The sequence below is a fragment of the Juglans regia genome, chromosome 10 (genome assembly GCF_001411555.2).
Source record: "Juglans regia cultivar Chandler chromosome 10, Walnut 2.0, whole genome shotgun sequence".
In the NCBI taxonomy this organism is placed as follows: Eukaryota; Viridiplantae; Streptophyta; class Magnoliopsida; order Fagales; family Juglandaceae; genus Juglans; species Juglans regia.
This window is the reverse complement of record NC_049910.1, coordinates 9,834,260-9,860,115: the sequence shown is the minus strand read 5'-3', so window position 1 is coordinate 9,860,115 and position 25,856 is coordinate 9,834,260. Positions and strand designations below refer to the sequence as shown.

Genomic DNA, 25,856 nt, shown 5'->3' with positions numbered 1-25,856 from the left:
TTTTAGCAATGTTTTATAACATAAACCTTTTTTCCCCAAACGTTTACTTGAGGCATCCACATTCAGGGCAATGGCAGACATTCATATTTCATGTCAAACAGCAAACCGTATGTCCATGTTTGAAAAAAAGGTCCAGGACGTCAAGAAATATCAATATCAATTATCACACGAAAGCAATTTAACACCCATAAACAGAACACACCGTGAAGTTCAGGCAACTTACAGCTTTTTCTCGAGCACCACCCCCAAAGAAAGCAACAGATTCAGCATGAGTGCGCAGTCTTTCATGCATGAACCTAGTTTATACAGAATGTGAAGTCAGGTTGATGTTAAAGGAAATATTGCTCAAGCATTAGCGACATGATTCAGTATGAGTACGCAGTCTTTCATGCATGAACCTATTTCATACAAAATGTGTCATGTCAGGTTGATGTTAAAGCAATATCGCTCAAGCATTACGACATGGGAAGCAGCAAACCAAAAAAGGTTACCTAAAGGTTCCTTCAAGTTGTTGTTCTTTACTTGCCAGATCACCGAAGTCAGGAGCAACAGTTCTTAGAAAACCCAGACCCAGTAACATATAGGCATACAATATGGCAACTCCCCTCTGACCTGTTAACAGCTTCATTCTCCACGTGAACCTTGAAAATAACAGAAACACTTACAAGGATCAATGGAAAAGACGAGCAAGCAGTAGTTGAAACTCTTATCAGGCTCCTAGAAAGACTAAATCCCTGGCACCATGATAACCATACTGAATAGATTACTCACCAGAGAATGTCCACAGATGGCTTTACCATTCCAGTAACCAGTCCCGACAAATCAGTGGTCAACTTTTCCAGATCATGAGTTATTCTCTGATCTGCATCAATATTTTTGCTTGACATTTGAAAGACCTACAAAGATGCATTTTGAAATGAGTTTGCCTGTAATCCTGTATGTCTCGCTAGAGAGCTTAAAAATCAACCAAATAGATTTTAATGATCCAGACAACAATCCCAATGTATAAAACAAACAAATTTTCGAATATGAAGAGCAGAATTTCCAAAAAGAGTCCTTTTTTAACACTAAAAAGGTACTATAACAATGATATTTAATTCATAGACAACAAATATAAATGTCTAATGCACGTAACAAAAAGATAATACTAGATAAGTTACAAATATGCAGCACACAATTTCCAAAACAAATTTTTTTTTAGAAGTATTTCCAAAACAAAAATTATCCATAAATACTGCAAACAGCTTTTATTCACAATGCTGTAATGCCTCCCATGCACACATACAGGGTTCATGCAAGATAGGCATGCCAAATGAATTGACTACATACTTTTCTAGTATTAATAAAAATCCATTTTACGTATAAAAAAAAAAAAGAATTGACGACACACTTAAAATAAATACCTTATAAAATGCATTATTTCTCAAATAGTTCTTCAGTAAATGTTGAGTCAAACGGATCCTCCACCCAAGGGCCAGCCTGGCTTTCAAGTGCCTAGAAAACAAACATAATTTAATTGATTGTTGCAAAATGAATGGTAACAAACTATCATGTACTTCACCTTCTCTTCATCATACCAGAAACAATCTAATGCAGTAGATGTGCAAAATAACTTTTTTTTAGAAAAAAAGAGAGAGGAGTGTTAAGCTTGTAAAAGTAGAAAAAACACTCATGAAAGTTACACTTGACTATAGCATCAAGAGTATCAAAAAGAAGAATACAAACTGAGTAACTGACACGGCTCACTGATGAATGGATTTAGTCAAAAAATCACTCTAATAACTATAAATGTTGTGAGGCTCACTTTGTGCGTATATATTTCTCACCTTAGGCCCTAAAGTTTGGACAAGAACTTTAAGGGATCTTGATCCTTGATGAATAAATCTTCGATATCGTTGGATAATTAAATTAAGCGTTACACTCAGACGGATAAAAAACCAACAGTTTCATGATGTAGCAGAAACTTTATATCAACACAATTTATTAGAGTATGATTTATGATGGAATTATTCATCAGACATCACACAAAACATTACAAATGACCATGAGAATGCCCACCAATATGCGAGCCATAAAACATTATGTCTGTAAGAATAACAGGAAACCAGTATCAAAAGATTGAAGCAACAGAAATACCAAATGCAACCCAATAAAGAAAACTACAGCAAACGGAATATCACTAAGCCTTCTTTCTGAAGGAACGAGGTAAAAAGGACATGGATTTGAGTGCTAACACATTATTTACCCTCTTAACCTTCCGGTGCCTAGCTCTAAAACTCATGAAGTTGCGAATAAGCACAATCAGTTGGAATCCATTGTACCCGGCAATCCAACTGGTTTATAGCTGTACTGACTTCTATAAAAAGCCTAGTCCACTAGATGACAAAATTACCTTAAAGAAGGTGCAACGAAAGAAGAAGCAGCACTTTGAAGAACACTAACACCAATTAGCCGAATAAAGGATGCCTTATCCTGCTCCAAAACAAACTTCACGGTGGTTCCTGTGAATATTAATGCCCCTCAATAACAAATACAATATCCCCAATATTATCAAATGCTTATAGAAGGGAAAAGAAAATACCATTCAGTGAGGCAATTCGATCAGAGATCCATGTTCTTGATACAACGAGAAGAGCAACCGCAAGGAATTGTGCTCCTTGTCTATCAAGTAATGTTGGTACCTGAAAGCCAAGCAGTTTGATGGCCAATAAAATAACTTTTAGGAAACTTATTGCCATGGTTTAAATAGATGCAATGTATAACTGAGAATGTAGTCTTTGAATATTTGATATCATGAAAAGAATAAAGCGTTCACAAGGGATGGCAAGTGGACTGGTATGGGACAGCGAAACAGTACTCCCAAGCGATCAACAAAATCCCAACCCATTTTTAAACCCATGCAGGAGAGAGAGAGAGAGAGAGAGAGAGAGAGAGAGACCCAGGGGAGGGGGGGACTGGGTGGGATTTTTTTAATCACTAAGTTTAAAATACATTCCCAAGTAGAAGAGTAAGCTTTACTACCAACACATGATCGGATACATGGAAACGCATGACTGTGGATACATGTCGCCCTCTGCTTAAATTTTTCTGGATCTGGGCCTCTACAGTTTTGAGCTGTAAATACATATACAGACACATTGGTTGGCTCTGGTACACCTGGGGTTTTGATAAGGATTTACATGCTAGTTAGACCTCTCCACCTAGCTCAAGAGAGCAAAACCGTTCTCGGGAACGGTATTAAAAAATTCACTTACCAAAAACCCTTAGTAGAAGAAAAATCTTAAAAACACATTTTGAAACAACCAAAGCTGCACAAGCCGTGGTGGAGGGTGGAGAAATCCCCATTCCTCTTGCACAGCAGCTGGACAAGTCAGGGGGAGATCCCCCCCGTTAGTAAAAAAACACCCCCAAAACATTTTTAGATGCTACACGACCAAAGAAAAAAAATACCCAACAGAACAAAACACTTCTTGAAAATGATTACCCAAGGAAGCCAAATTTGGGACAATTGAAGAAATAGAACTGCGGGCTTTGGATATTTGAGGCAAAATATATAACAATTATTGAACTGCTTCCTAAACTGTTTCTCACGTTTTTGGGTAAATATGACTCTTATTGTTTACATTTTTTCCATCAAAAGGGGCATTTCTATCAGAAAAGATTGGCTCTTATTGTTTTTATGTTCACGAGCATTGGTATTGGATTGGACATCCTATTCTTCAAATTTTGACTAATATGTAGTTTTTTCACTTTTAGCTAATCATTCAAAACTTGAAGTCTACATTAGATTAGTGACCATACTCTCTATAATAATAAAATATTATTTTTACATTTTATACTTTTTTAATTAATTTTTATTTTTTAATTACTTGTTTATTTTATTTTCATAATCTTCAATAACCTCCAACAATCATATTCATTTTCATTTTCACAATCCAACAATCTATAATATAATAATCTCATATGTATATAGATGGTAAAATCTCATATGTAAATAAAACTCTCGTATCTATAATATAATAATCTCAAAAATACTTTTAGACTTGCTATAGTTCTTTTCATATTTGAAAATAAAAATGAATTTACGGTAGCTTATATTTTGGATGAAAACAATTTAGCTAATTCAATGTGGAGCAAATATGGATGATATTTGCTAAATTTGAAGATGAAAAGGCATTTGGCTAATCCAATGCCAATGCTCCAAGTTTCACGTTGCAGAATATAATGAATGAGGACAAAAATATGACTTGGCACAATTTAGAAAAAAACAAACAGACTTGGTCATTTCACCAAGAACACCTCAACCTGAGAGCTATGGATTTAGTAGTTATGCATTCCTTATCTGCAGATAACCTAGATATTATTTGTGGATCTGATTTGCATCACTTAAGAGTTAGTGGAGTATGTTCTATTGTAGCTGTTTCAGGTACACGGAGAGTGAATTTACACCAGTTCATGAGTACAACTACTTAAGCAGCTCGATAAAATTAAACAAATGGATGAAGACGTTTACCAAAAGTAGTTCTTACTAAAATTAGTATAAATTATCAACATGCATCAGTTTCTGTGTGCAGTTCAATTCTTTCTACTCTTCCCAAAGAATTACGAGAAAAAAATCTCCTTAACATCAAAACCGCCAGAAATTGCCACCATAAAATGGCACCCTGCAAAGTGCCTAGAGGTTAAAGCAAAGCATAAAGTCACAAACTAGAAGTGAAGGTAAGTGCGTGAATCTATCAACAATTGTAACTTGCAAAATCATAAGGATGAAGCTTTTGCCTTGAATAACCAAGGGACTCAATATGGAGAATTTGGAAATATGAAGGAAATGCAAAGAGTAGGGCATCTAGTCTCAGAGCATTCAAAATCAAGAACTAGAAGATCAACACAACTACAAAACATAACCACAAGTTGTGGTTAGCATGGACATCAACCGAAGTATGGACCATGTTGTCCACGACCAGATCCAGGAGATTTCCCTCGTTGTTGGAAGCTCTGGTTGATTTTAGCTTTGTTTTTGGTTTCGTTTATGGTATGTTGGTCATTTTTTGTTTTAATTTTTTATTTCGAGATTTTCATTCTTGGTTCAAACCCTATGGACGATTTTTCTGTCAGGAATACTTGAGTGTCAGTCTTGGTATTGGTTTGTTTGGATCTGCATTGTGAAGAGAAGGCAAATAGGTCCATACTATGGGTGTGGAGTAGAGCTCACTATGACTAGGGTTCCTAGTAGCAGTGTGAGGCGAGTTCAGCTCCAATCCTCCCATCCGTTGGGCTGGTACAGGCGAATATATGGTGGGGCGGAGGCGGGGGTGAAACTGCATCCCCGCTTGGATGGGACAGAGACTAAGGGAGGAGGTGAAAACTTACCCATATAGGGGGGGCATCACCCCTAACCACAATCCACTAGTCCAGAGTGATAGAAAATAAAATATAATATAAAAGAAGATGGAGAAAGGAGAAACAGGGAAAGATACTTTTGAGGGCTACATTTTTACTTTCTCAATTGTTATTGAATACAAGACATACATCTCTATTTATAGGGAATTGCATTGAGATAAGATAAGGTAAACATTATGAAAATCAAATCAAAATAACTTTGATTTGATAATTATGAAAATCAAATCAATATAATATCAAATCAAATTACTGATTTGATATTATCTTCAACATTCCCCCTCAAACTCAAGGTGGAAAACTTTGGAATCTTGAGTTTGAAATTTGAAATTAGCCTTCATATTCATTAATTGATCATCGATAAGATGATGGTGTTGGTGATGAAGTGGCTGGTAATTGGAACATCAAATCTAGAATTGTGGCCAACAATAGGCTATATATGGCCTTGGTCAACTATTAGACCAAAATCAAAAGGCCAAAATTGGATCTTAGGCTTCAAACAATGCTCACAACAGATCAAAACCCAATAAAAAAGGTCTCACAACTAATAGAGATACTTCAAATGCATTAATTTGAGACGATACATAATTGAATGGCGGTAAACCTAGTGGAAGAATAGATATTCCACAAGATCGAGCCTAGCGTTAGCCAAGGGCTCAGATACCATGATAGAAAATCAAATATAATATAAAAGAAGATGAAGAAAAGAGAAACAGGGAAAGATACTTTTGAGGGCTATATTTTTACTTTCTTGATTGTTATTGAATACAAGACATACATCCCTATTTATAGGAAATTACATTGAGATAAGATAAGGTAAACATTATGAATATCAAATCAAAATAATATCAAATCAAAGTGATTTAATTATGAAAATCAAATCAAGTTATTGATTTGATATTATCTTCAACACAGAGAACCAATCTCATGCCAAAAGCATAAAAGAAATAGGTCATGAAAAAAAAACTCACCAGTATTTTGAACATGGCAGCTACTCTCAATGACAATAACCTTGGAGTCATTTGGATTTGTGGAAACACTGCCAATGGAACTGTTTCATTCACAGGAGGAGACACTGCTATCACCTCAGTTATGTATGATTGTGCTTTGGAACTTGAGCGAGTAGAATTCTGGACACAAAGAATTGAAGGGTTGTATAAAGTACAATGGTATAAAAGAAGACAGCCATGACAACAACTGAAATTTAAAATTTTAACCTTTCCAGCTGTCGCAAATGCTCGTTGTACAGCCATTGCACCACTCTGGCGTTCTGTGTCAGGACTCTTCACCATAGTTATATCTGCTTCGCTAAGGACAGGAGAATCTTCTCTGCAATTATAATCAAAGTTAGGCAAACAAATCTCTTAATCATTAACATAAACACAAAACGTTGCAAACTGAACTTAGAAGTCCAACATTTTAAAATGAACACTCCAGCCTCCTTCACCATCCAAAGACAACACCACGTCATGAAATGCAACTAGTGCTGGTCGATGTGATATAGTTATGCATGATGTTCCCATTGCTCGGACTTTCGCGCAAAAGCGTTCCTCCATATCAGTTGTGACTGCACTCGTGCACTCATCAAGAATTGCAAATTTAGGCTTATGGTAGAACAGTCTGGCCATCCCCAATCTTTGTTGCTCGCCCAGAGATAGTTCATCTCCCCAGTTAATCTCTTTTTCAGGTGGGTAACGCTCTAACAGGTACTCAAGGTCAACCTTGAAAAAAAACATACAATACCCATTCGATGAGTTATGTTTAAGAATCAAGGCATATAGAGAAAACAATAAGAGAAAAAATGTAAGATTAGAAAATTTACATTTTTCAATAGCTCCACCATTTCACTAGGAGTGAGAGGCTCAACCTCTTGATCTACAGTATGAGGATAAATTAACTGATCCCTAAGTGTTCCTACAGCAGTGTATGGTCGTTGTGGCACATAGAAAATCTCCTTATTAAGATCAGAACCAACCCCAGGTTTCGCAATGTGGCCAGATACCAGAGGCCAGAGGCCTCCTAAAACTCGAAAAAGTGAGCTCTTTCCACTACCATTGGGACCTGCAGAAAAAAATTAAGAACATTATCACATGCTGAGCTGGTATCTCAGAAGAAAGAAATACATCTTTTAGACCCATTAATGCTAAAACAAGCATTTTGTTTTTCTATTTTGATATACAATACATATATAATCATAATGGACAGTAAAACATCCAGAGAACATTAACTTTTAACAATAAGATCAGGATAGTATGTTGAATATGAGATATACACACAAGCCTTTTTTAACCAAAGTTTTCAATAGCCATAATGATGCCCTTTATGGGTAATCATAAAATCAGAGTACATATATAGGTTAACAAATGAGATACTGAGAAGAAACTGTTTTGGAACTAAATTTTCTTGGATTGCTATGTTGTACTGCTCATGCATTTAAATCTTATCTGATTTGTGTAACTATTGCTTATTTAGATAAGATTTGTGTAACTGTTGCTTATTTTGTTTATATTTATAAAATTCTATTTGTCATTTCCAATTTTGCTATCAAACAGTAGCTTGAGCTCTACCAATTGATTGACATTAACACCAACACCACCATTCCTGGATACCCTTTCATAAACAACAATATCATTCAATACCATCAGCTCCGCCTTAATCTATACTTCCATTGCCACCACCCAACCATCTCAAAACCAGAGCCAGCTCATTTGCTCAAACACACCACTATGGGACTTAAATGAATCAGACAACTGCCACAACCAACTTAAACCACCTCCATACCTATGCCATAACATCTGAATAGCATTGATGCTACCTTGCCTCCACCACCACTACCACCAACATAATCATCACACCATACTTCTGCCACACCACTGCTGTACTGAAAAGAACCACACCTAGCTACCCATGTGGTCTCTAGATTCAAAACATAGAGTATTTTGCTAGAAATAAGCTTCCAATACTGAAGACCACGCAAAATTAATCACTTAATAATTACCAAGCACAGCAACTTTCCAACCATTATTTAGAATCAAAATTCATGGAAAAAAAATTCCTGAAGTGAGTGCCATATTCTACTGTAGAACTGATGTTCACAAATCAAAAGAGGATAAGAATTGATTTCCTTTGTGTGGAAAAAAATGGAAAACTATCTGAAGAATAATGCTCACAGGGCAAGGAGACATGAAACAAAGAAAAGTACAATGAAACAACACCAAATAAAGATGCTCCTAAGTTACCTGTAATCAAAAGATTAGATCCTGATTCAACCCTAAGAGACAAATCATCCACCAAGACATTACCAGAGGGGGTAACAACCTGCAAAATACCGAAGCTATCAGAACATGGAAACAAAAACAAAAACGCAGGACGGATAATTAAAGAAGTTTCACATACCTTGACACCAGCAAACTCAATGTAATTAGCTTCACTAATGTAATTAGAGCTCCCATCTCTCTGCGGAGAAGATTTATCATTAACCATACTTAGCTCTCTTGATGTGATGATTAACTCATGAATGCGGTCAGCATAACCACTGTAAACAAGAGAACACATCAGAATATTATTCCTGAGTTAGAATAAGACATGCCTAATTCACTCTCTATCTCTCTTCAACCCCCCCCCCCCCCCCCCCAACTCAGGCCACATGTTTTATATTTAGTCATAAAAATGCTCCATAAGACCTCTAATAATGAAGTTAGAAAGATGACAATATTTCTTTTTTGAAAGATGCCAATATAAATTATTAGTAGATCTGCAAATAAAGGATTATATAATACCTGAGACGATTAAGTCGTCTTGAACTAATAGAAAGAGTCCCAAGAGACTGAAATAGTGAAATTATAACACTCGTATGGTATCTTAAATTGCTCAACATCTCTGCACGACCAATGGTTGAAGTGTCAGGTCGCAGATGGCCAGAAAAGAAGGGCTCAATGATTAAGATAACGGCAACTGTAGCACCAAGATACTTTAGTAAGAAATCCTGAATCATGCCAAACCACCAATGATCATGAAGGACAACACTCATGTGCCTAATCAGGGTTTTAAACTTCTGCTGAATATGAGATTCTTCTCTCCTTTCTCCGCCATAAAATGCTATACTTTCTGCATGTGTCCTTAATCGTGAATGGAGTTGTCGATAGTCTCCTTCCAATTGTTGTTCTTCAGACATAAGTTTCCCAAAAGCAGGAGAAAAGTTTCTAATCATGGCCCCTGCTCCTGCTACGTAGGCCTGGAAAGTAACATAAAAGGTTAAGGTTGCACACAACCAACTACAATAATTATTACATTAACCTACGAGCTTTTTGGATTAGAACAAACTATAACAAGATAGTAAGTCAAGATAGTCAAGTGGGAAAAAGTCTGCCGTCCTATTTCTAGTGGCGGATTGGGTATCAGAAACTTGAGATTGTTCAATCGGGCGCTGCTTGGGAAATGGTTGTGGCGTTATACTAAAGAACCGGATGCCTTATGGAAAGTCGTGATTGAGATGAAGTATGGTGGATTAGGGGAGGGTTGGTGTACTAGAGAAGTTAGAGGCACCTATGGAGTGGGGCTATGGAAACATATAAGAAGAGGGTGGGAGGCATTTCATCATCACACTCGGCTTCAGCTGGGTACGGGGTCCAGGATCAGATTTTGGAAGGATGTTTGGTGTGGTAACAACGCCCTTCAAGATTTGTTTCCTCTACTTTTCCTAATTGCAAGTGATAAAGATGCTACAGTGGCAGAGCTTATGGGAAGGGTGGATGGGAGTACACACTGGAATATCAACTTCATCCGGGCGGCACAAGACTGGGAGGTGGAGAGTTTTGTAGACTTGTATAGTCTGTTGTATTCTTGTCGTCCGAATATCCAGCAGGAAGATGGGTTGTGGTGGACTCCAGTGGGGAGAGGGGTATTCACAGTTAGATCCTTTTATAAGGTTCTCACACAAGAACCTGAGTCACAATTTCCTTGGAGAAGGCTTTGGAAGAACAAGACTCCACCCAAAGCTTCCTTTTTTGTATGGACAGCATCCTTAGGTAAGATTCTCACTACAGATAATCTGAGAAAGAGGAGGATAATCATTATAGATTGGTGCTGCATGTGTAAAAGCGAGGGTGAGTCGGTGAATCATTTACTCTTACATTGTGAGGTTGCTAGGTCTCTCTGGTATGAGGTGCTGAATAGAATGGATCTAGCGTGGGTGATGCCAGAATCTGTGGCGGAAATGTTGGCAAGCTGGACCTCTATTAGAGGTGGGCAACAGATCAAAGCGGTTTGGAAAATGATTCCGAATTGTATCATGTGGTGCTTGTGGAAGGAACGCAATGAGCGGACATTTGAAGACAAAGAGAGATCTTTGGCGGAGCTTAAAGTTTTCTTTTTTAGGACTCTTTGTACTTGGGCTATTGCTGTAGACTTCAATGGCATGAACTTTCATGATTTCTTAGTTTCTAACGTGCCTTCGTAGATAAGGCTTATAGGCATTTGTAACTGGCACTTTGTGGCCTTTAATGAAATAATAATTCTTGTTTACTTATCAAAAAAAAGTCAAGAAACGGATTGAAAATTACCAAAATCCAGAAGACATATTTGGGGCTGGCATAAGAACATAGACGCCAAGTATAGAGCAGACCATCAGTCACTGCGGTTAGATCATCCTGTACAAGCTCACTCAACTCTGAACAGAACCTTGGTACATCACTTGCAATTCGTTGTTCAGGATTATTTATCCGTCCATCAACATGTGATATTTTGTAATAAGCCATATTCTGAAAACCAAATAAGAATTAAAGAGAGCACACTGTTAGGACCAAGCAAAACATCATCATGCGTTTATTAGGCAATCTTTTTTATGGTATTTGTTAGACAACTCATCAATTATTAGTAACTGCACTTTCTTGTGTCAGCAGTGAAAGAAAAAAGAATTGAAAAATGAGATTATCATGTTCTTTACTAAAACAGAGCTAAGTAGTTACAAAATCAGATCCCATATCAACTGGACACATAGTTCGACACATAGTTCGAGTATTAAGATGTAGAAAAAATACAAATCAAATGGAAAAGATAATACAAAATGGTTTTGAGAAAATCAGACATACACATTGAATAACTCTATCCCCAAAGAGGAAGAGAAGATAAAATAAATAAATAAAACAATATCCTGAAATACCATTCAGAGATAATGTCATCGACAGGCATTTTGATCTAAGAAAAACCAATCAGACAGAAAAGTGGAGGAAATGGGTAACAAGATCCAAATATATACAAACTACATAACATTGAAGCAATGTATCAACCCAAATCGCACGAGCATAAGTTAGAAGAAGAAATAGAAAGTTCCAATCATGTAAAAGTGCCCAAATGCACCATGTAACAAGCCATTTTTCAAAGGACAAGGGGTTTAGAATCCGAGAGAAATCCTGTAGAGGCACTCTCAATGGAAGGTCCCAATCTTGGTGTAAGAATTATATTTTTGAGTAAGCTAACACAGAAGTTCACGACAAAACCACTTCTGGATTGTCCTACATATATAATATCCAACTAACAAGAAAGATGAACCCATCTGAGTGTTAAATCAAGACTTGTCCAAAGCTTTGGGGACAAATTGTAATGGGCAATTTAGTCAAAAGCTTAACCATGGCAAAAGCCAATTCATGTACATCCCTCTAGAGGATGGTCACTAATACCCAACAAACCTTAACCATGGAATATTTTTCCTTTATAACTTTCCAATTTAGTCAAAAGGCATTAAAATCATATAAATAAACTACAAAAAATTTTGCAAACATTGAAAATTATTAAAAACCAAAAAAATAACCTTGATACAGCAATCTTGCAGAATTACCTCAAAATAATGAGCATGGATAAGTCTCGTCAATATCTTTCTGAACCGCAAACTAAGGGTCCCTGTAATGTAATTTGAGGTCGAATGCATGGCTGAAAGAAGAAAACATAATATAATATTTTCAGAAATCAACCGGAAAAATAATGGTACACGTCGAAGAAAAGCAGCGCGGAATAAAAATCCCTGCACTTTTGCCAGCCTGTTTCCTAAAGCAGTTCGCAACACCTGAAAACAGCAGAAAGGTAGTAATTACAAGAACACGACAATCAACTGAGAGCTAGCATTAGAGAAAGCAGTAGAGAATCAAAGACTTCACACTCATGCTTGACCAAAGTCTTATCCATTCCTTCTAGCAGAAAATTGATATTCTTATATAAGTTTTGTCTGCAGATAGCTCCAATGTTAAAAGTTCTCTTTCCTCGTTTCTACAATTCTAAGACAAATTCAACGCTGGGGCTTATCTTTTTTTCAATAGTTTTGCCTCTAAAAACATCCACAACAAATCTTTTCTTTCTTTCTTCTTCTTGTGTGTTCGCTTATCAAAAGACAATTCTAAGACGGACAAGATGCATAATCATTTCTAGCCTCTAACCATAGATATACTACTTAACTACCAAAAAGATGGAGATTCATGTATACTTCCTGTGTACCAGGATAATATCCCTTTTCATTATCAATAAAACTTTATCTTACTCATAAAAGAAAAATGCCACCGAAAAGAAAAGGAAACAAAACAAAAGCTCATTACGATGATATACAAGGATATGACTCGTCCATGTAAACACAGATAGATCATGTTCCTACAGAAATCAATAATGTTTTCAGACTATAAAGCAATTACTTAATAAATTATCCTTATTTTTTTTAATGGAATAAATTATCCTGATTTTTTTAATGGGTAAAACTAACTTCATTTATACAGATGAAAAATTATCCCGAAATTACTGTAACTAAAAGGAGGAAACCCCATAGAATCTCAACTTTTTTAGTTCTTTGGTGCCAAGTTGTGACATGCTGTTACTGCAAGTTCAATGCCTATTATATCACTCATGGAAGGGCTTATGTCTTCTCTCTTCCAATAAGCATAATAACCGCCATCATCATAATTTATTTTGAGAATAAATTACTTTTTTTTTATAAGTAATCAAGAATTTTATTGATGAAAACAATAGGCCTAGCCCATGTACACTTGACGTACATAAGAAGCAAATACTAATATATTAAGCAGTATTTGATCTTTATCCATTATCCATCTTGATTGGATCCTTTGATTACAAAATTAATAAATTAATTAAATTACAAGAGCAATTCTCTAGCTTGGACCTTAGAAGTCTCAAGCTACAAAGCACAAGTGAGTGGATTCTAGTCTTGAGAGCAGCCTATTTCCATCGAGTCATGAGAGTAGCCACTTCATGCAAAACAAGTGAAGGGTAGGACCACATCCAAGCCATCCTCCCAAGATGGCACCACAGTAGAACCAGCATTTGGATATTGAGCCTCATATTAGGAAATTCACATGTTCTTTTACCACTGTTAAAAAATTGGTTTGCCCTATCACATGAGGTTTTAATGAAAATGGCGACCAATTACGTATATTTCAAGCCAAGTAGGATCCTTGTTGGTGTGGGGAAAAACAGGGAAAGGGGAAAGCAAATCACTTAAAAGAAGAATTTTGCTAACCACATGTAACAGATAACAGTTGGAAGTATGCCTATAAATCTAAGAAATTAAACTATGCAACCCTGATAATCAAGCATTTTTTCCGAATTCTTTAATTCAGAATGAATCAGATATTCTTTTTCGTCGAAGGATACACAGGCACTCGGTAGATATTGGACCACAACCCTACCCTTCAACCTGCCCTTACAAATGAGAGGACATGCCATCTTGAATTCGAGCTCATTGGTCTCTTCAATCATATGTTAAATTCCTTACCCATTAAAAAATGCTACTACATACAGTACATGCATAGTATAACTATATTTGGTACATATACTTGGGCTCTTGCCCATTCTTATGATCAATAAAATCTTGTATACCAATAAAAAAAACTAAATTTGGTATCACAATAGAATTAAAAGGAATGTTACTGTTACTTATAAATACTTTTGAACTTCTCTATCAGAAAGTGCAGAATATTATAGATCTAGTGACAGCGTTTACGTCCAAGAACTATACACTATAAATTCAAAATGTGAATATACATTATCTATATAATGAGGTAAACATGATAAAACAATAAATATTTCCTCATGATTCAAGCTATTTGAAGGTTTATGGCTTGAAGCAGTTCATACTATTACTTCAAAGATGTTAAAGTGGAAAAAAAAAAACAAAGCAACCACGATATAACAACAAAATGTTCATCTTCATGATTCGAGTTATTTGAATGTTCGTGGCTTGGAGTAGTTCATACCAAAGTTTTGAAAACCGTTCCGTTCCGGCCAGAACGACCGGAATTTGCCGTTCCAGAACAGTAACCAGAACGATGTGGCTGAATATTTGGTACCGGATTCAATTCCGGTCGTTTTGGTGCGTTTCAATCATTCTGGCTTGATTCCTGCATTTCCGGAATGACCATTTCGGTCCAAAAATCTAACACAGTTTTTTTGTAATTATTTTGAATCTCATGGCATATTTGTAATTTCCTCATCTTCTTATTTACCCCCACTGATTTCTTTTCTGATCAGTATGTGTCAGTACCATCTCCATCTACCATTTTATTTTTTCCAATCAAGATGTTTCAGTGACTCAGAACACGTCTCCATCTACCATGTAATAAATAAAAGAGATGGGATTTTCAGGCAAAAAGATCAAAAAAGTTCCTTGCGATTATCATTTTGAATGTAATATACACTGGCAACATTTACTTTGATGGAGGAATGAATAGGTGTGTTTATTGAGTATTTTATTGAGTTTTATAAATACATTTGTTTAAGACTTGTATTGACTATTGAGAAGAATTATTAAGTTTATCAGGTAGGTATGTTTTTAAGACTTGTATTGGTTTTATTTTGGAATATAGTTATTATATATATAATTTATTCATATAACGTTTATCCCGAAACGGTATACTGAAACGTACCGGTACTAAAATATTCCGTTCCAGTGCTTCAATCGGAACGGTCACCAGAACGGTCACTAGAACAGAATCAAAACTTTGGTTCATACTATTAATTCAAAGTGTTAAAGTGGAGAAAAAAAAAACAAAGCAATCACGATATAACAACAAAAATATTCAAACCCCACTTTCCTCATGTACACAGAAAGAGGCTTACCACCATGGCCAGTAAAGCTAAGAGGTCCCTCGTACCCATTTTTCCCATCTCAAACAGTAGGACTCCAGCAAGGACTTGAATTGACTTCAATCCTCCTTTCTTTCGTTTCGTTTTCTTTACATTATTGTCATCCCTAGGCACCTTCTCTGATTTTTGTTTAGCATCATTAAGCCCATTATAATGACTAAAAGAATTGGGCTTTCTACAGCTAAACCTTGATTGAACATATGCAGCAGTTCCTCCAGCAGCTAGGATACCAGTGGCAAGAAGTAGAGTTTTCCTGTAGAACAATAAAAATAAGCTGCCATACAAAAGTGAAGCCTGGAATTGTGCAAATCAAATTAAGTTAAATAAAAAAGTACATTAGCCACTCAAATGCAAGTAATCCAACACTAAGGAAAAAAAAACAAGTGCAGCATTATACCTTTACTTTAACTGGAGGATGACAGATCAAGGCTGACTAACAGCGATTCACATTTATATCAAAAAATCACAAGTAGCACTAACAGTGATTCGCAATTATATAAAAAAAAATTGAAAAAAAAAAAAAAAACACACACACACACACACAAGTGGCACAACCGAATAGACATGAAGTATACAAGAGACAGCAACCCACATAGGGTTTAAAGGAGAAACAACCAAGTTCAAATTCTAGCAAAGAATATCCTCGAGTCACCCTCCCTCAGCCAAAGTTTCCTTGATCTTTGTCTCCAACACGCCACTTCCAAAAGAGTCATTCTCTCTAAATTGTTAGCTATCTCACCATTTTCACCTCCTACTCCAATAAAATCTGCAATTACTTCAACCTCACAAAGTTCATTCCAAAGTAGTTTTTCCTACCTCTCAGTATCACTAAACTCATTCCATAATAAAACCAAGGGATCCCTTATAATCATATATGTCCAACACTGTCTCACCTTGACCTCAAAATCCAAGGATTTTAGCCACATTCGCAAGCTTGAAGTTCCCCATTGTCTCACAACACCACTACAGTCAAGCAATAAGAGAAAAGTGATTCAATACTAATCTAGGGAGCGTCCTCCGAGAAACATATGGGAACTGAACTTCATAGGGATGTGAGAAATCTATTGATTCGTGAGCACATTGGGGGGTCACGATTGTTGGGCCAGAAATAGTTGCCTCCAACCAATGCAGGATCCATCAATCTCTGTTCAAAGATGAAGTCAAAAAACTCTGGCACTACAAAAGAAATACATGTTTCACTTGATCACTCATTGCAGATGATGTTAAAGTCAACCCCTACACACCAAGGTAACTTCCACCAACTGATCAACCCCGTCAACTAATCCCAAAGTGCTCATCTATCTCTATCTCCATTTTCCAGATTGCTCTCTTGTGAATTACCTCGAAGACCTCTACAGCTTGCAAGGAAATCTACCAATCTAAGAGACATGACCCATGATAATCCCATCCCGCAAAAAAGTCATCCCACATGGTCCTGGCCACCTCGCAATGTAGAAGCAAATGATCTACTAATTCTTCATTCTTCTTACACATGCAACACCAGTCCAACACAATTACCCGACGTTTCCTTAAGTTATATGTGGTAAGAATCTTGTCTAAGGATGCTGTCCAAACCAAAAAAGATGCATTTGAAGGAGCTTTCGTCTGCCATATATACTCCTCCTGGGAATGTGGTCATTCCCGAGCTTGTTAAAACTTGGCGAAATGATCTGACGGTGAATCTACCTTTCTTGGAGGGGCTACAATTCATCTTATCTATGGTAACCTCGGTCATGCTTACGGAATAGAGTGCCGCATAGAACATTGTGATAACCTCCAACTCTCAATCTTGGGCTGCCCTAATGAAATCTACATTCCATTGAGAGGAGCCACTAGAAAAGACCACAAGGTCGTTGCATCCTTCTCTCGTGCGAGCTCAAAATTGGCAGGGAAGGTGTTTTTGAGGCTTTGTTCACCATACCATTTGTCATACCAAAATCTAACACGAGAACCATTGCCCACCACAATATGTTCATGTCTTTAGAAGATCTACCACCCTTTTCTAATGAATTTCCACCCTCATTAGAGCACCATCCTCCCCAAACCTCCCCAAATTGTGAGTCTATAACGGACTTCCATAAGGCCCCCCTTTTGTGTTGGTACCGCCACAACTATTTACCCAATAGAGCTTGGTTGAACTTCATCAAATTATAAATCCACAATCCACCTCCAAAAATTGGACTACAAACAATTGACCAATTTACCATATGAAATTTGAACTCTTCCCCCAACCCCCTCTTCGTCAAGTTACGAATCCCCCCCAATACTTGTATTGACAAGTATGCAAATATGTACAGGAAACTGCTTCACTATTCAATTCTCAAATCTTTCTCCATAAATTTAACTATTTATAAACAATGACTGCTTCCTCTCTTGCCTTCCCCAAGCCTATGCTTAGCACTCAGAAGTTTCTCACAGATAGTTATCCTAAGTTGGTCCATATTACCTAGATATGCTTTGAATGAATTGCAATTTTAATGAATACTAACTCAGTCAATTAATTACGCTTGTTCATTGCACATTAAAAAACTAATTCTTCTATGTCAAAGTTGACAATTTGGGTGGACTACAACGTCAGTAAAATCAGGGCAATGTGAAGATAGCACAAATTCAAGAGCTAATTCTATTACAAACAAACCAAATAGATTGACTTAACAATGGTAGAAGTGTTGAAACCAGGTACTGAAATTGAGTATCAGCAGAAAAATGGTATAGAAAGAAGTTAATACCTTCTCGAAGCCACAAAACCTCTACCATGCTCAGTTAATTGCAAAAGTTGAAGAGAAGGCATGGCTGAAGATCAACCTTCCCTTATCAACAAATATCAGCAGCTGTGATAGCTTCCTCTAATCTCCAGGAGCCAAAACTTCTTGAAAATATTAAAAGTAATTCAGATATGATCATCTGCAGCCAGAATAAAAGCAGTTTAAAAGTTTATGGAGAGAGAAAGAGAGTGAGTAGGAACATTGAATGCATCAAGGTTGTAAGCTCCACATACTGACAGCATTAATAATGTACCATGACAACAAAAATCAGAGTTAAATATTGTCTAATCAATCACAAAAGTTAGTGCCACCCCTTAACTTGAGATTCAGTCGATAAAATGAAGACCGTTTGACAAACACGTTCATGCATCCAAATATGGTCATAGCAACTGTCAAAACCCAGATTCACCTTTCCTTTTTTATTTAATACTACTTCTTAGACCAGAACTCTTCAGTGGGACCTATCATTAAACTTTGAATTCCAACCATAGTTAAAGGTCTAAAAGGTGCGTGAAAAACTGAAAAGCAACCATGTTTGGAACTGTCATGGCCCTAAAATGGAAGAAATAAACACGTGATTGAACCCACTTAGCTTACAAGAAGCACTGAGCCAACGAAATCTTGGGTTTAGTTATATTGAGTTGAATGGATGAAAATGGCGGAAGTTTCAAAACCAAAATAACTAAAAATGGAAAATATGAGTAAATCTTTGAGGAAAAAAATAAAATTCTGTATATTTTCCATTCATTTCCCTCATTTGACATTTAATCACCAGGAATTCAGTATGCACCCTATGGACAGTTAGCAGTTGATATCAGCCAACTAAAACAAGATTTTTTTAATAGTCAATCAAGGAGTTTTATTTACAAGAAAAGAAAGCATATCCCAAGTACACAGGATGTACACATGAGAAGCTGTTTTTGATAAGTATGTATACATGATAAGTACCTAACTAGAGTTTACAAGCCAACTAAAACAAGAATATAGAGACCTCCATTAATTTTCCTCATTTGACATTTAATCACTAGAAATTCAGTGTGCAGCATATGGACAGGTAGCAGTCAATATCTTTCTTTTTTTTATGTCGAGAACCTCTCCAAGGCAGGCCCTTTGGACCCACCCCTGTAGAGTAAACCCTGGTCCCATGCACCACACTCTCGGAAGTTTTCCTACACTGAACTAGTTAAATCGCTGGCTTTTAACTAGAAGGTGGGGCCCCAAAGGATTGTTTGCACCCATGAGGTGTTGAACCTTGGACTTTGAAGGGAGTGATACCCCAAGACCAAAGCCTTCACCACTTGGGCCAACCCCTTGGGGTTTAGAATCAATACCTACAAACTAAAACAAGAACATAGAGTTCCACAAACGGAAAAGAAGATGGTAATGTTAACGTATACAATTTAAGAGTTTATACAATTTAGGACTTCTCTATTAATATTAGCTGTATAGATATATTACCATGTATATAGGAAAAATAACAGGGATCAGTTAGATGTTTTTCCGTGTATAGCATTTGACCTACTTTCCTTTGTATAGACGTTTTGGGCATATTGATAATTAAAAGTGGCTGAACTCACAGAGTCAAGTTTTCCAACAAAGTTCTCTGAGCATTCCTAGTTTCTTAGCAATTTGACATGGTATCAAGAGTAGGTTCATAGTTTTCCTGCCATCTACGATATTGTTTTTCCTTTCTCGGGTTGGCCTTTCATATGATTCTCGGTGCCATGGTTCTGGTCACTTTTGGCACCTTCTGAGGCTTTCTTGTGAATTTTCAGCGCCATCTGAGTGCTTCTTGCAATTTTGGAGCTGTCTAAGTTGGTTTTTGGAATTTTTTGTGATGCTAGGCGCAGCAACTGGGAATTATTGTCGGTTTCTTGCGCTTTTTGGTTCTTTTCTCACTTTCGGCCAAGTCTGTTGTTTTTTTTTCCTTTGTGGGTTATATTTTTTTCTTGGTGCCCTCTAGATTTTGGCTCACTTTTCTGGTTTGGGTTTCACTCTTCGGCGCCAACTAGTTTGGTTTGGTGAGTTACTTCTTACGGCATCTCTATTATTATTCTCGGGTTTGGAGTGTTATCAGCACTCCCTGATTTCAATGCTTCTCGCAGCAATTTTTTTTTCCGGCTGCATCATGTCATCCGATAAAGTAGACTTGTTTCATATTCGGTTTACTAGCAAAAATTATTCTGCTTGGGAGTTTGAATTTAAATTATTTGTCAAAGAAAAAGAATTTTGGGGTCATATTGATGGGAGTATTCCCGCATCTCAAGATGTCGAGACTTTGTCTAAATGGGAAATCAAGGATGTTTGGGTTATGACCTGGATCCTTAGCTCAGTTGAGCCTCACCTTGTTCTCAATCTGAGGCCTTATAAAACTACCGCTACCATGTGGAATTATCTAAATAAGGTTTACAATCAAGACAACACGGCTCGGCGTTTTCAATTGGAGTATGAGATGATTAATTTCACACAGGAAAGTCTCTCCATTGAGGAATATTTTTCTGGTTTTCAAAATCTTTGGGCTAATTATTCAGATATTGTTTATGTTAATGTTCCCGCTGCACATCTCTCTGCTGTTCAAGCAGTGCATGAAACAAGCAAGAGAGATCAATTCTTGATGAAGTTCCGTTCTGATTTTGAAACTGCACATTCTAATTTGATGAATCATCATCATGTACCATCTCTGGATGCATGTTTGAGTGAATTTCTTCATGAGGAGCAGCATATTGTAACTCAGGCTGCCATGGAACATTGGGCTAATGTTAGTGCACCTATTTCTATGGCTTATGCAGCACAGGGGAGGAATAAGGGTAGAGACATGCGTGTTGTCCAGTGTTTAGTTGTAAAACTTTTGGTCATATTGCTCAGGATTGCCCCAAGAAGTTCTATAACTACTACAAGAAACAGAGTCATATCATCTCTACTTGTCCCATTTGACCTGAAAGGTAGCAGGGTACTGCTTATCATGCCTCCACTGGTACTTCTAGTTCTGCTGCATTGCCTGTTGCCTTGCCAGTTGTTCCTATTCCTACTCCTACAGCCCTAGCAAACCCGAACACACTCACTCCTGAAATGGTACAACAGATGATCATTTTTGCTTTTTCTGCTTTTGGGCTCTCAGGTAATCATAAAGTTTCTTCTAAGCCATGGTATTTTGACTCCAGAGCCTCTAACCATATGACCAATACTATTGTTCCTCTTTCCAATGTCAGAAATTATGATGGAAATCTAAAAATTCACACCGCTGATTAGGGCTGCAAACGGGCCGGTCCGGTCCGGTCCGGTCCGGTCCGGTCCGGTCCGGTCCGGTCCGGTCTGGCGATGGACCGAAAATTTTCGGTCCATTATTTTTCCGGACCGGACCGGACTGAACACCCAAAGGGACCGGACCGGACCGATAGCTGGTCCGGTCCAGTCGGTCCGCCCTCTTTTTTTTTTTTTTTTTTTTTAATAATTAATAAAAAAAATTTATTTAAAATACTAAATTAAACTAAGTGATTTATTAATGTGGATTATGTAACAAACTCAATAAAAAAATATTTTATATGGTCAATGATAATAAATTAGATGAAAATTATATTATTAATTTATATAATTACTATATAATTAACTAATTGATATTATATATTTATTAATTCATAGAATATTAACAAGTGTTAATAGTATATTTAAAATTTTATATTGTTAATAGTGATAGGTTAAATGAAGATATATATAAAATATTGTTAATTTATAGAATATTAACAAATATTAATAATATATTTAAAAATTTATATTGTTAATTGTACAATTATTATATATAAAATATATATATAATTTTTTTTTTTTTTTTAATTTTTCATTCGGTCCGGTCCGGTCCGATCCGGTCCGAAAAAGCTGTGGACTGTGGACCGGACCGAATGATTTCGGTCCTCTAAAATATGGACCGGACTGGACCAGTCTAAGTCTCGGTCCGGTCCGGTCCGGTCCGGACCGAAACGGTCGGTCCGTTCGGTCCGACCGGACCGTTAATCACCCCTACCGCTGATGGCAGTTCTCTACTTATCAATGCTATTGGTGATCTTTCCTCTTCCTTAACTGATATTTTTGTGTCTCCTGACCTATCCACAAATCTTATTTTTGTTGGTCAATTGGTTGATAATAATTGTAATGTTCATTTCTGTCATTCTGGTTGTGTTGTGCAAGATCAAGTGTCAAGGAAGATGATTGTGAAGGGGCCTAAAGTGGGACGACTCTTTCCTCTTCACGTTTTTCCTTCCACCATTATTCCTAGTTTTCCTTTACTTTCCTTTGCATATAATGTTGTTGGTTATAGAAATAAGATGTGGCATAGACGTCTAGGCCACCTAAACTCTGATGTACTTCGTACTTTGTTCAATTCTTGTTTATTGGGAAATAAAGAATGTTCTTCTCTTGATCTTTCTTTTGATTTTACATCATGCAAACTTGGCAAAAGTAAAGTTCTACCTTTTCCTCATCATGCATCTCGTACCTCACAATGTTTCGATATTATTCATAGTGATGTCTGGGAAATTGCACCTATTGTTTCTCATGCGCATTACAAGTACTTTGTTACTTTCATTAATGACTATAGTCGCTTTACTTGGGTTTACTTCTTACGGACTAAGGCCGAAGTTTTTTCAGTATTTAAGCGCTTTCTTGCACTTCTTGAAACTCAATTCTCTGCCAGCATCAAGCTCTTGCGCGCTAATTCTGGCGGCGAATACATGTCTCTCTTGTAGCTACTTTATCCTCTATTTACATTCCTTCTTGCTACAAACAGACCATGGAACATAAGTGTTGGCAAAATGCAATGCAAATAGAACTTCAAGCACTTGAGGAGAATCACACTTGGGATATCGTTCCTTGCCCCCCTACAATCAAGCCTATTGGGAGTAAATGGGTTTTCTCTGTAAAACTTCGTTTTGATGGCTCTTTGGATCGGTACAAAGCTAACCTAGTAGCTCTGGGAAACAAACAGGAATATGGGATTGATTATGAGGAGACATTTGCTCATGTTGCCAAAATGACCACGGCTCGAACCATCTTAGCTATTGCCGCTTCACAGTCGTGGCAACTGCATCAGATGGATGTGAAAAACGTCTTTCTTCATGGTGATCTCCAAGAAGAGATCTACATGAAGCTTCCCTCTGGTATGACTACTTCTTCTCTCATAATGTCTGTAAGCTAAGGCATTCTCTGTATGGGCTCAAGCAAGCTCCCCGGGCTTGGTTTGAGAAGTTTCGCAATACACTTCTTACCTTCAGTTTTACACAAAATCAGTATGATTCTTCTCTCTTCTTCCACAAGTCTGCATCGGGTATAGTCCTTCTCTTGGTTTATGCGGATTATATTATCATTACTGGCACTGACTGTGGTTTGATTACTAAACTTTAGCAGCTATTGCATGCGACTTTCCATATGAAAGATCTTGGTCAGCTCACATACTTCTTAGGATTGGAAGTACATCATCGGGCTAATGGTATTTTCTTAAACCAGCATAAGTATATTCAAGGTCTTATTACCTTGGCTAGTTTGGAGAACACTTCTACTGTTGATACTCCTATGGAGGTAAATGTCAAATATAGGAAAAATGAAGGTGACCTTCTGGATGATTCTACTCTCTATCGGCGCCTGGTTGGGAGTCTCATCTACATGAACACTACTCGCCCTGATATCTCTTATGTCGTTCATGAAGTCAGTCAGTTTATGTCCTCTCCTCGGCATCTCCATCTTGCTACAGTTCGACGCATCATCCGCTATCTTCAAGGTTCTCCTACTCGGGGTTATTCTTTCCTACAGGCTCATCTCTTCAACTTGTGGCCTATAGTGATGCTGATAAGACTGGGTGTCCAAATACATGTCGATCTACTACGGGTTGGTGTATGTTTTTAGGTGATGCCTTAATTTCTTGGAGATGTAAGAAACAAGATCGTGTTTCTAAATCCTCTACTGAGGCCGAGTATCGTGTCATGTCTACTGCTTGTATTGAGATTGTATGGCTACACGGTCTTCTTGAGGAGCTTGAGTTTCCTCAGAGACTACTTCTACCCCTCTTCATGCTAATAACACTAGTGCTATTCAGATTGCCACCAATCCCGTTTTCCATGAACACATTGAGGTTGATTGTCATTCTATCCGAGATACCTTGGAGAGTGGGGTGATATCTCTTCCTTACATTTCTTCGGATCTCCAAGTGGCCAATGTCTTCACCAAAGCAATGACTCGACAGCGGCATCAATTTTTGGTTGGCAAATTGTTGTCGGTTGACTTACCAGCATCAATTTGAGGGGGGATGTTAGCATATACAATTTAAGAGTTTATACAATTTAGGACTTCTCTATTAATATTAGCTGTATAGATATATTACCATGTATATAGGCTAAATAACAGGGATCAGTTAGATGTTTTTCCGTGTATAGCATTTGACCTACATTCCTTTGTATAGACGTTTTGGGCATACTGATAATTAAAAGTGGCTGAACTCATAGAGTCAAGTTTTCCAACAAAGTTCTCTAAGCATTCTCGGTTTCTTAGCAATTTGACAGATCAAGCTATGTCACAAAGGATATCATACTATGATGATACAGTAATAAGTAGATCATGTATATAGACAACATAAATAAGACAAAAACTGTCAACTACATAGACGACACTAGATGGCATTAAGTTTGCAATGTGAGCTCTCAAGGTACCACAAACTATAACATCCCCATCCCATATTGGGAAAAGGAATAACTCACACAGACTGGATAAGTTAAAAAGGTAGTCATGGGTGCTAAAGTCCCACATTGGCTACTTACCAAATGCTAAGTCTCGGTGGCTTCTAATTGACTAATCCAAACTAGGTAAAACCCAATTACACAGGTCATATACAAGAGGAGGAACCTAGTTTAGAAAAGGAGGGAGACATAGATACAAGGAATTCATGAACATTGAGACCATTAAAATCAATAACTATTGCCCAAAGAAATAAATTTCTAATAAATAAACTTCTCTCTAGCTGGTTAGGAGATCAACCACCCTTCCCGGCATTATCCATGCCATTCCAACCCAGCTGAAAAAATCATACCACAAGCCCTGGCTACCTCACAATGAAGAAGCAAATGGTCTGTTGTTTTGGCACTTTTCTTGCACGTGCAACACCAGTCAATTACCACGATACACCTTTTTCATAGTTCTTTCATTGTCAATATCTTCCCCAATGATGCAGTCCATACATAGAAAGCAACCTTTTGAGAGGCCTTAGTCTTCCAAATGTTCTTCCCAAGGACAAAATTGTTTTCTTGATCAATAATGGACCTGTAGAAGGAACGGACAGAAAATTTTCCTTTTTCGGATGGAACCCACCACATATTATCTACCTCTTGATTTCTTACCCCATGAAATACAATAGGCTGAAGAAATCTGCAAAGAACCCAACTTCCCAATCATGGGCAGCTTTGATAAAGTTAACATTCCACTAAAGAGAACCACCCGAAATCTCCATAACCTCTGCAACCAAAGTCTCTTGTCTATACACAATTCTATATACAATCGGAAAGGTGTCCTTAAGGG

At 37.1% G+C, this 25,856-nt stretch overlaps 1 protein-coding gene across 3 annotated transcripts in view; it reads right to left on the bottom strand.

The window, feature by feature from the left end:
- LOC109001572 (ABC transporter D family member 1-like) overlaps positions 1–25,856 on the bottom strand; it is a 38,285-nt gene that overhangs the window by 9,150 nt on the left and 3,279 nt on the right. For 2 of the 3 annotated variants that reach the window (XR_004802513.1, XM_035694444.1), the window contains exons 2-17: positions 18,267–18,441; positions 15,511–15,790; positions 12,233–12,457; positions 10,959–11,156; positions 9,177–9,631; positions 8,794–8,932; positions 8,637–8,715; positions 7,220–7,458; positions 6,814–7,118; positions 6,369–6,726; positions 2,582–2,681; positions 2,393–2,501; positions 1,404–1,494; positions 772–896; positions 492–641; positions 224–296 (exon numbers count right to left, since the gene is read on the bottom strand). Coding sequence is in view for 2 of the 3 variants with exons in the window: in XM_035694444.1 (XP_035550337.1) it covers positions 224–296; positions 492–641; positions 772–896; positions 1,404–1,494; positions 2,393–2,501; positions 2,582–2,681; positions 6,369–6,726; positions 6,814–7,118; positions 7,220–7,458; positions 8,637–8,715; positions 8,794–8,932; positions 9,177–9,631; positions 10,959–11,156; positions 12,233–12,457; positions 15,511–15,790; positions 18,267–18,328 (2,988 nt within the window). In the remaining variant the exon portion in view is untranslated. The remainder of the gene's footprint in view (positions 1–223; positions 297–491; positions 642–771; positions 897–1,403; positions 1,495–2,392; positions 2,502–2,581; positions 2,682–6,368; positions 6,727–6,813; positions 7,119–7,219; positions 7,459–8,636; positions 8,716–8,793; positions 8,933–9,176; positions 9,632–10,958; positions 11,157–12,232; positions 12,458–15,510; positions 15,791–18,266; positions 18,442–25,856) is intronic. The other variant, XM_018978924.2, reaches the window with a different exon arrangement.